Raw genomic sequence first — 11552 nt, 5'->3', positions numbered from 1 at the left:
TACAATAGACAATTATAAACACTCATTGCATTTTTCATAAAAAGTTTATAAAAAACTATTAACATGGTACAGTAATTGAGTGCAAAAATTACAGAATTGCTTCAGTACTTTTCATAGTAGGGCTTTTTAAAAGACACAGGTAAAGCATTGCAGAAGGAAAACTCAGAGCATTTTAGAATTACACATTTGGTTGTGAGTTCTAGTTACATTTGCCTGCAGCTGCAGTTTCACACTCACTCGATTTGATGCATTCTGTAATTGCTGACTTTCTAAATTGTTACTCATGCTTCTTTTTATATTCAAATAATTTAAAATACACTGTTATACTATTGATTTTTTGATCCAAATTCCTTCTCATTTGCCACCACTGCTTTCCTTTTAAGATTTTTCTATGGAATAGTATTCAACTCTGGATAGAGTTCACATTTGAGGTTTCAGTCCATCTTTGTAACCCTGCAGTTGATTCTGAGTCTTCTTATTCCGTGAGAAATTTGACACGCAACACAAATTCGACATAAAAATGTTTTTAAAAACTGCAGCCATCTATTTCTGTACTGCCTAGAAGCAGGAATTGCCCTTATAGCAATTTCTTATTTTAGAAAATGTGGTTTTGAAATACATCTTCAAATACAGTATGTGTCCAAACGATATTTGTGGTCTTTGGCCCAGAGAAGTGTCAAACAAAAACTGATGAAACTGTATCTGCGATACCTGCAAAGGAATTACAATTTTTTTTATAAATACTGGAAGTGGAGACTTCCCAGAATTCCTACTCATATAATGCCATCTCTCCTCCACGTCACAACAGCAGGTGAATTGCTGGGGGGAAGGGGGGGTACATGGAATCATCTGTAGCCCTTTTATTTCTTGCTTGCCTGACACTGTGTGTAGTTGAAACCTACTCTCATGTCCAAAATTTTAGATCCTTTTTTAGGACTCAGCATTGGTGCAATCTAAACCTTGATATCCTGCATTGGCAATATATAGACAATGTGAAGCTATGCAACTTTGAAAGCTCACTAAACTGGAGATCACAAACTCCATTACAAGACATGTTTTTGAACACTCATACACATCTAATCATAGAACAAAGTAGGCTTTTAAACGTGTTCTGCTCTTTTTGTGTTGTCATCATTCCTACACTAGAAGCAAAGTTTGACTATAGACAGTGAAGGTATCAAATGGTAATGGCTCTTCTACCCTTAAAAGTGGTGTCAGAGGTTCTAAATCAGAAGACAACATTCGTGGGGGAAATGAGCAACTACTGTCCTTTGCCAGTTTGTTCTTGTGTGGTACACTGCAAAAAATGTGAAAGATTCTGCTTTTTGAGAGAACAGATTTTGAAAATAATACATCTATTCTCCCTGCCACCTCTACAATTGACTTGCTTTACCACTATTTCTAAATTTCCCTTTCAAAATTGTTTCTTTACACAATACCAGTAAGAACAAAAGATTCAGCACCATGAAAAAGCTATGACTGGATACATTGTTCTGATCTTTACTGAGTGCAGGCAAACTGAATATTATCTGTTTTTATTTGCAGAACATTAAGATAAGCTAACACCAGGGCAGGAGATGGAACTAGCATTTAAAGGATATACCTCTGTCCTACAACAAAAAACACAAGCAGGACACATTTCCCAAGCACAGGTAGATTCAATTTTTGTATTTGTTTGCTAAACTGAGCCCAGAGATAATTGCATCCACCAGACAAGGACAGCAGCTGTTTTACTACAGGGAGTACAGCAATGGCACTAACCTAGAATCATGACACATGACTGTATACTTTACAATGCCATTACCTCTACGTGGTAAGGTACAATAGTAATCTAACTGTTCATTATGCTTTATATATTTTTACCTCTACATAGTGCTTTTCAATCATTTAAATACCTGGTTGAACTAGTAACGCTTTATTTATTTTCCCATCTGGACTCATTTAACTATGCTATGCTAAAGCATAGCAATGATTTGTATTGCCTCTCTGAGGATCCCATTATATCTTTACTATTACATTATATTATTACATAATATATATACATAATATATATTACTATTATATTATTATATTATTATAGCCTTACCTACATGGAGAGATACATCCCAGCGTGTGGCCTTTACCACTTAATTATTTTTTGCCAGACTTACCACAGACATTGCCGCCTATCTTAACACGAACATAGCCATCTATTCCCCACGTAGGCCCCCAAGAGTTCTGTACAATCCAGTATGGGATACTACCTGGAAGAGACATTTCATGAACTAGAGACAACATGAGATTTGGGAAGCTTAAAAGACCCCTAACACTCTACAGAGCAAATTAGCATTTTATTATGTCATAATTTGCAATGGTTTGATGATACAGGCCAGTGAAACCAGTTGTTCAAACAGAAAACAGAACTAATATTCCAGTATCGAAAGATTGGATATGGGCTCTTCTAGAGTAAAGACACATATAGCCATGTTCTTGACTTTACAAGGACAAAGTCCCACAGAACTAAAGTAGCAGTGACAAAGTCACTGGGATCAGGCTGCATTTCCAGAACTGATGTGACATCAGACCAAACAGCTTTCAACAGAACAACTGGTTCTAGATTTTAATCACCTGTCCCACAGAAGACAGAGCTGCAAGTAAGAGAAAAACATGTAAAACCTACTGGGTTGAAGTTCAGTTGATGGAAACGCACCTGTTCTGTCAAAACCAGTCACAAGAACAGCATGATTTGCTCTTCCACTAGAGCAGTGATACTGTATGATTCCACCAAGATAATCCTGCCAGCTAACTGCATCTACTGTTACTGCCAAAGGGCCCCAGTTAACAAGCATCCTCATCATTTCTTCTTCTTGACCGCTGTGAAAGGAATGAGGGATAATGCCAAGTTACTTTAGTTAGCACACTAAAGTGATTTGAGAGATGGTAATCTCCTTGTTAAGTATGAATTAAAAATCAAATAATGAAACTGTTCCCTCTGAGTTCTACATGCCATGTAAAATACATCAACAATTATATATTTCATATACCGCAACACAGTAATACAAATATAGGACACAAAAACGATAGGAAAGGTGCAGATCCAAAGATAAAATGCTATTAAAAAGCAGCAGGTTTCTGGGTCAAGTCAGTGGGCAATGGTGAGCACTACAAATACAGCAGTAACCCAATTCCTAGTCAAAGTCACAGTTCTTGTCTTTAATTTCAGTATGCAGTTATACTGTACTGATAAAAATTAGAAGCACATTTTTTTCACACGAAAACCTAAAAAGCTAAAGTCTTCACACAATTCAGTTGACAATATTGTTTCTAAAGTCATGGGCTGGAGAAGATGTGCGTGGGTATGTAAATGGAGGAATACTGAAATAACTGAATATTTCCTAATTTTTTCAACAAATTCCAACTACTACAGGTAAGATTTACTGTTTCTAATAATAAAGCAGTATAATGTTCAGTAAACATACATTAGAAACTGTAACTGCCTCAACACTCCAGTTTATACACAGCCAATTTAAAAGAGCTAATTTCAAGCCACAGACTTAAGGTTTCTCATATGAGTAGGCTTAGTGATGGCAGTGTTGAGTGGATTTGTAGTGGGAAGCCTTAACTCTCAAAAATGTTAACGCATTAATCCTTCTCCAGCACACAGCTACAGAACTGGTGCAATCAATCTCATAACCTTTGCCTGGTCAATGCACTATTCACTCTAGCTTACTCCACAGTTGCTGAACACAGAAGGAAAAGTATAGCAAATTAAAAGAGTCAATAATAGCTACCTGAAGTCATACGCAGCAAATCCTGTTATTGAAACTCCGAAATCTGAGCGATCAAAATAATGGCACAGTCCTGTTTGAGCTTTAAAAGTGTATTCTGAATCTCTCACAAGTTTCACTCTTGTCTGCAAGAAGATAAATGAGTAAGAATTTAATGCATTTGATTTTATCACTATGCAGCTCAAAACATATTGAAAATGGCGACATAAACCACTCAAAATTCAGTGTGTTCTGGGTGAGATTAGAAATGTGTCATATTGTGAAATAGGTATTTACTATCTCTAGTTTTCTTTTTCACTGAGAAAGCTTCTGAAGGGATCCAGAAGTCTTTAAATAATGAATAAAATTTAAAAGGCATCTCAGGTTTAAACTAACCTCATAAGCAATCTCATCAATTTCAAGATAGAGAGATATTCAATGAATGACTATTCATTCTCTTCAAATGACTTCCACACACAAAATTATTCTCTCCTTGGGACAGTTCAAGAAGCACAAATATCCCAAGAAGCTATATAAAATACTGAAAAGTCTGATTCTGTTACTAGCATCAAATCCTCATACTAACATATTACATTTATATAATGGTTTAAAGTCCAGAAACAAAGCTATTGTATCAGCCTTTTATGCCTTCCTTGTCTTCTGCAGTACAGTATATTTATGACAGTGACTTCTCCAGCCTAATTCATTTGTGGTCCCTCCGTTGCCAAGCAAGACAGAATTTTGCTGCAGAGGAATCAAGATGAGTATCCTCTGTTATTCCTGAAATACAAACTTAGACAAGTTATCTAGACTGTTATTAGCCATGGTTATATGAATCTTCAGGAATTACAGTTTCTTAAAAAGGAAAAACCAGGGTTTTTTTAAACTTCAAAAAACGAAGGAATTCTTTTCATATCCTTATAATTCAATCTGAGAGAGTACTTTTTATTTCAAAGATATTAAAATGTTTCTGTTTACATAGGTTATTAACATGTTTTTCGTTTTTTGTGAATGAAATGTGTTAGCTACAACTGAAGTAGAAACTGTGTCTCCATTTTCAATGTTTTGGGTTGCAAGTGAAACAAAGGTAAACACAGTCCATTTTATTTTAAGGTTCTCCACACTTATACATAATGTTGCAGTGTTTGCAACAGAAACCATAGAAATTTGAAAGCAGAAAATGTCAACATCCTTCCTAGATGCTGGTGCCTCAAATCCACAAAATGACATATGGATAAATGGCTCCATCTACACTGGTACTGTATGTTTGCAATTCCAGCTGATTTCAGGAACATTATTTTCAGCCCCTGAGGGCTGATTTGTTACATTCACAAGAACATATACAGACCATAAAGTTCCAACCAAATTTTAATTCTGCTTAAACAAATTCTCTCTTAGTTCCAGACTAAATAAATATGCATACATATACCCATGCACACATACGTATATGCACATATAAAGGTACACACACATCAGATGAGCTCTACACTTCATCTTCCCCCCCACTTTTTCCCAATAAACAAGAATGATAATATGAAAGCTAATGAAGGGTTTGAGATTTATAAAAAGTTCCAAACCTGGTTCAGCCAGCTCAGAGCACTAACAGTGGATCCCCCATTGCAGCCGTAATTATTGTATGAGCAGTCAATGACTTGCTGCACACTGAGCTCTTCCAGGTTGTTTCTTTCAATTGCATAGGCAGACTCTATACCACCCACAACGCTGAAAGCCCAGCAGCCTCCACACTGATAGAAAGGGAAACAGGAGAAAGAAAAGGCACTTTTGTCTTTGAAGCCTGATATGAAAAGCCAAAAAGAGTCAAAAGAGTTGTCTAATGCTCTTCATTTACTACACCATCCTTGAACTTTGATTTTAAGGCAATAATAAAGAAATTGAATCATCCATTTAAAATACTGAACTGTTTTTTCTCCTATACTGCTCTCTGAAAGCCAGAAATGCATTATGGATGTCTTATTTCAAGGATTCCGACATTGTGGTTGTCTTACATTAAGGAATCCCTCCTGATGATTTTTGTCCTTTAAGATAGGTCTGAGGATGCTTTTTACTGTGAGATATCTATTTTCTTAAAGAAGGATTGGGACTCAGGATGAAATTATTTTTTAAATACATTAGTAAGTTTTTGTAGAATTTTATAGAACTGTATTAGATTACAGTTTAAGAAACGGTAAACTCAAATTAAACATAATAGAAAAACTCTTAGACAGTCACAGAATCTATACTGCAGTTCTAGGCTCTTAAAACTGAGGCCTTTAAATAGGAAGCAGAATTTATTCCTCACAGGGTCCAGGTTACACAATGTGAAGCACAGAAGGGAAAGACACTGGGGATTTAACAGCTTGTTTCTTACCATTTTATCTTGGGATAAACTGTAGTCGTGCGGGGTCTGGTCTATCACGAATGCATCCCCTGGGGTGTTCAGTGGTAAAGATATGGGTGTTGACCAGTCAAGGGCATTTGATCACGGGAATGAACAATAGGAAAGGATCTATACTCATCCAGGTAAACCGAGGGGGATGAGATCAGGTATTAACTTACCTTGGTCCCTCCAGAAAAATACAAAACACACATGATGCAAAATACTTGCAGATTTCATTAACTAAATAAAAAAATGTATTATGCACAGTTTATAAATGCACAGTTCCTAAAAGCACCATTTTTACACCTCATCCTTTTAAGTCTTAATCCCACCTCACATAAAATGCTATATGACTTTGTGTACGTTCAACTGGTCATACTTGTGCCAGCTCTCCAAGGAGTCTGAGGCAGTGCTGGTCCTTTCCAAAACCTTCATTGTGCTCTACAGTCTACCCCCTGAAACTGTGCCTGAGCAGTGTTTGAGAACTAGGAAAGGAAAACACGAGGACTTACCGTTTGCTGATTTCTCACTTCTGCAATGACTTTCTTGTCCCTCCAGTCAAACTTCTTTGGCAAAGGTATTTCCTTTCCCTTTGGCACTTTTGCGTATCTGGGAAGTTTGTGAGGTATGCTTCTTAAGTAAATAGCTAAACACAGAATACAAACATCTATAAATCTACTAACAAAAAAAAAAATCCACAAACCACTATTTTACTAGAAGTCACAGAGGTAACCTTGATCTGTAGGTACAAACGCGAGTTTAGATCTCATTTTCAAATCCAGAGAAAATTCATGTATTTTAATATAATCATTATACTCCACAATGAATGTAAATATCCCTATAGTTCCAGAAAGAAAAGGAATATTCTATATAGAGAATGTGGGTAGGAAATGTGTATATTTTCTAAAGTTAAACAATAACCACTCCATAAAACAAGTTTTGTTTGAAAATTTTCACATTTTACCGACTTAAAAAATACTATTTTATTTTAGTCAGGTACAAGAGCAAAGTAAGAGCAGAATAAGGTAAAGATTCTGAAACACCCGCTAACTGTTGGTTTTTCACTAAAAAAGTTGCTGAATTATTTAAAATTTAAAAAGGAGTTAAATCCTCTGATAAATAGAAAATGTAGTAATAGACTTGAACAGCAAGAAGGGAAGATTAGGTTAGACATCAGATAAATTTTCTAGGAAAAAAAATAAAGCACGTTATATTGCTCTGGAAAGTCATAGCTGTGACTGTACAACCACGGACCTCCAAGCACTGTTTGGGCAGTAGCCAGTTTTGTCTTGGGATGGGCAATAGGAACTTACTCAAGAATCTTGTGTGTCTTCCACTTTTAAAACTGATGCAACTGAAGAAGGCTTTAGGGTACAGTGAGAAGAAAGAAGGAAAGATGGAACTTTGTATACTAAAACATATTCAGGCTGTGAGCAATTCAACATTGCAATACTGGAGAACATGAAGAGGATTGTTGCATCCTTCAGAAGTACTGATGTGGGTACGAGGCACTGTAAATTAGCTGACTATCAGCATGGGGAGAATCTGTAAATGTGAAAGACACAAGGTTTTGGGAAAGAATAACAAAAATATCAGAAAAGGTATTAGCAGCAACCAGAAAATGTACCTTTGAACTCTTCAGGAAACAGGTGAGAAAACTGATTCATTCCATAGAAAGCAGTCGTATTATCTTTTGACGATGAATTCAGTAACCTAATTCTTTTAGCACTTTCCTGAAGGAAAAAAAAATAATCATGGGCATTTTTAAGTTAGCAGTAGTGACAAAACCATAAGAGCAGAAAAAGAAAAGGTTAGCAACAGTAAACATGAACTTAGATAACAAGACAGCTGTTTACCTCAGATTCGCTGTATATTCCTAGCAAACTAACATGAAAGCCATTAGACTAATTTCAACTCCAAGAAAGACCAGAAAAAGCACTTGTTAAGTGCAAGGAATTGATATGAAGCAGACAAAACAGGCAAGCTGAGAACAAGTTGGGTCAAACTCATCTGATGCCCTTCCTTCACAGCACAACAAACCTTGTGGTTCAGAGATGCAAAAATGCCTTCAGATAAGAATTAACCCCACCATGCTTCAAGTCTTTATAAAGGAAAAGAAGAGCATAATGGTCTAAAGACATTAAAACTCCCAAACTTTATATTATTGGGAATCCTGGATCTCTGAAAAACGGGGTTTTGAACTACAAAAACAGGACAAGGACAATCTGACCCTCTTCAACTTCTGCTGACAAAGTTCACCATGAAATACATAAAATTTCATGTCATCTTCTGCGTTTTCCATGACGACTCCATCGCACTCCCTCAATGGCAATAGTGGTCTGCTAGTGCATCCCGGGCAGCATCACCTTCGATTCCACCACACTGGCAGCCACCACCTGGGGCGGGAGCCAGATCGGGCTGGTACCTCAGCCTGGCGACCATCCCCTGCCCCGTAAGACCGGCACCCGCCTGGAACGATGGGCAAAACGGCGGCACTAGAGCAGGCAGGGCCTGCCTGCCTTTTCCCCCTTCTCCCGGTCGCCCCATATCCCTGGGAAACAGCTGTGGCAGCACGCTCCGTGCAGCCGGAGGGGTGACACCCGTTGGCATCCGGGCACGGACGGCCCGGCTCGCACCTGCCGCCCGACATGGGGAAGGCGAGAACGGCCCCCAACGCCAGCGATCTGGGGAGACGCGGATCTGGGGGAAGCACCGAAGGTCTGCGGGGGGCGGGGGGGGGGGTTCCGGCACTGCGGGCTGAGGAACCTGCCGGGCCTCTTTCCTCCTCCTCCCCGCCAGCAGCGGCTGAGCGGCACTCGCCGCCCCTCCTCCTCCGGCGGAGCTCGGCGGCAGCGGTCCGGCAGCGCGGATGGCGAGTGGAAGAGCGGGCTGGGACACCTACCCGGAGGGCCGCCGCCACCGCCTCTTGCTCCCGGCCGCCTCTGTCCCACGGAGGGCGGCCCCGACCGGCGCCGCCGCCCTCCTCCCCGGGCCGGGTGGCTGCAGGCGCCGGGAGGGCGGCACTGCCCGCCCGCAGCTGGCAGCAGAAGAGCGCCAGCAGCCCCACGGACCGCCATGTCATGGCGGGGTGCGACTCGGCGGGCACACCGCCACCCCGCGGGGTCTGCGGCCCGTCGGTTTCCGTGGGGGAAAAAGGGGCGAACCCTGCCTCCTTCCCAGCCCGTGCCCGGAGGCTGCGCCCCGCTCCCAGGCCAACGCGGGGTCCGCCCCCCGCCGGGGCTGCACCGCCCTGGGGGGCGGGACGAGGCGGGGCATGGAGTAGCACCCGCCCGACGCGGCGGGTGTGGTACCGTGTACCCCGTACGCGACTCGGACTGAGCGGCAGCTTCCGAAGCTCGTGGTTCCAGCCTTGTTTTTTTCCGCGGGGAAACGCGCGCGAGGCTTGCAGGGCTGCAGACGGGGGTGCTGAGCGTTCAGTCAGCTGCTGGTTAAAAGTTCATGCAAATCCTTCACCGAAAGTTAGTTGGTACCTGCAAACTGGGCTGCCAGTAAGAAGGGGAAGGCATAGCTAATGCCTCTTTGGGACGGCAGGAATACAATTTACAGACTTCAGCAAGGGAAGGTACGGGTGGGGAGAGAAGAGCTGCACAGCCAGTGCCCCCAGCATCTGGGTTGCAGTTATGAATCAGGTTATGCTAAAAGAAAACATGGAGAAAAACCTGTGTCTGCTTATGGTGGTTCATTGCTTTCCTTGAAGATTAGTCGTGCTGATACTTGAGCAAGCAGGTCAGTGTTTGGTGTTTAAAAACTTCATTAGGCCAGTATGAGTTAACATAGTCGTCTCTTAATTTCCATCACCGGGTACTTTTACACAGTATAAGTAGGATATTTGTATGTTTAAATCTGCTCTATGTTTCATCTCCCTCTGTTGCTTTTCCACCCTGCATCAGCTTGTAAACAAAACATGAAAGCACAGGTGCCTTCTCCTGTGGTGCCGTTAGCCAACCTGGCAGTGCTGTGCTTGGAAACACAAGGCTTTTCTCAGGGTGATTTAAGAGTCATGGTGCAAATTTTTACTTCTGTCCCTATCTTGTGTAACAGCAAACTTTTGTTGGAGTTTATAAAGGGTGAGGTGTAGAATTGTGCCAATACATGTTCTTTCATTTTTTTCAGCATGTAGCATTCAATAATCTTGCTATGAAAAAGAGGTTATACTGTATGAAACACAAGAGATCTGTGTATCTTTAGTTTCTAATTCCTTTCTGGGATAGTAACTCCTGTTTGAGGGGGTACTTCAGCAATTTGAGTACTTGACTGATGTCTGGTATCTCCCCAATGTGACTGAAGAAGTATGTAAATAACTGTGCTGCATTTGCTATTTTTCTTTAAAATGAGCAACTAAACAGGAATTTTACCAAAAAAAAACCCAAAAAACCCTCAAAAAACCCCAAAACCCCTTACTTTTCTGCAGTAAGATTACAGTACCAGAGTTCTTTTCTGTTAGGGGAAGGGAGAATAAAACCCAGCACTTTAGTCATGAGATGAGGACAATGTCTTTCAGTCTACTCCATTGATAAAGGAGAACTCATGTTTGTTTGCAGAACACATCATGCAGGTACCTTTTCTTTATGAGGAAAAGAAAAAAAAAAATCATTATTCTGCTTTGTACCTGGAATTCTACTTACTTCTGTAGTGAAGAGAGAATTTAATGTTTAGCACCACTCTTATGGTGGCCAGTAGATTAATGATAAAACAGTCATGGCAGCTCAGGAACCTCTTGACTAAATAAAAGTTTATGATTTGATTCCACCAAATAGCTTGTGTCCAGGGTTGAACAAACCTGTGATGATCGTGATCCAGCTCTGCTTTTGCCTTCCCCCTTCCCATGGAATGGCTGTTGGGGAATTGTCTGAACTGCTGCCCATTTTGATATAGGGAGGGCTGTTTGTGTCTTATAGCCAGAGTATGAGAGAGCTTGTTAACATAGCAGATTTTATTGATTATTCTGTTATGGTTTATCATTGTAAACCCAGGATTGGCATAGGAGATGTTATTACAATTTATTACAAACTCATATTGACATAATGAAGTCTGGGATCAGCATAGGGACCAGATAGGATGAAAACAGTAGCATAAGAACTGAATTGTGAAACCTTTCTAAGGATGGTCTGGACTTCAGCAGCCAAATTCTGAAACCAAATCCATTAAACTGTAACTCTGAGCGCTGAGACCGTTGGGAGAAGTGTAGGATAGTGGCTGGCAGGAGTGTCAAAAGAAAGCTTGATATGGTCACCATAGCTTTGGATGTATTGATTGTGAAAGTAACAGCACCCTTAATGCAATAGTTGCATGATTTTATTCTCTATGGTATAGTATAATGGAATGGGAAAGAAGTTACTTTAGCAGTCAGTGTAAGCAGCAGAAAGATACTGAAATTATGTTTTATTTCAAAACATACTTTTCATTAA

General features: G+C 40.3%; 1 protein-coding gene across 1 annotated transcript; it reads right to left on the bottom strand.

Annotated features, from left to right (window-relative positions):
* Window positions 1-235: 235 nt before the first annotated feature.
* On the bottom strand, window positions 236-9343 carry CTSO (cathepsin O). Its single transcript, XM_027635582.1, has 8 exons — window positions 9026-9343; window positions 7751-7856; window positions 6636-6769; window positions 5324-5491; window positions 3771-3892; window positions 2690-2853; window positions 2151-2243; window positions 236-711 (listed from the first exon to the last, which is right to left on the bottom strand). The coding sequence occupies exons 1-8, from the start codon at window positions 9203-9205 to the stop codon at window positions 677-679; spliced, it is 1002 nt and encodes a 333-aa protein (XP_027491383.1). The 5' UTR covers window positions 9206-9343; the 3' UTR covers window positions 236-676.
* Window positions 9344-11552: the final 2209 nt, after the last annotated feature.

The sequence above is a fragment of the Corapipo altera genome, unplaced genomic scaffold (assembly GCF_003945725.1).
Source record: "Corapipo altera isolate COAL_440 unplaced genomic scaffold, ASM394572v1 22b, whole genome shotgun sequence".
Taxonomy (NCBI): Eukaryota; Metazoa; Chordata; class Aves; order Passeriformes; family Pipridae; genus Corapipo; species Corapipo altera.
The sequence above is the reverse complement of the archived record's forward strand: the minus strand, read 5'-3'. Positions and strand labels throughout refer to the sequence as shown.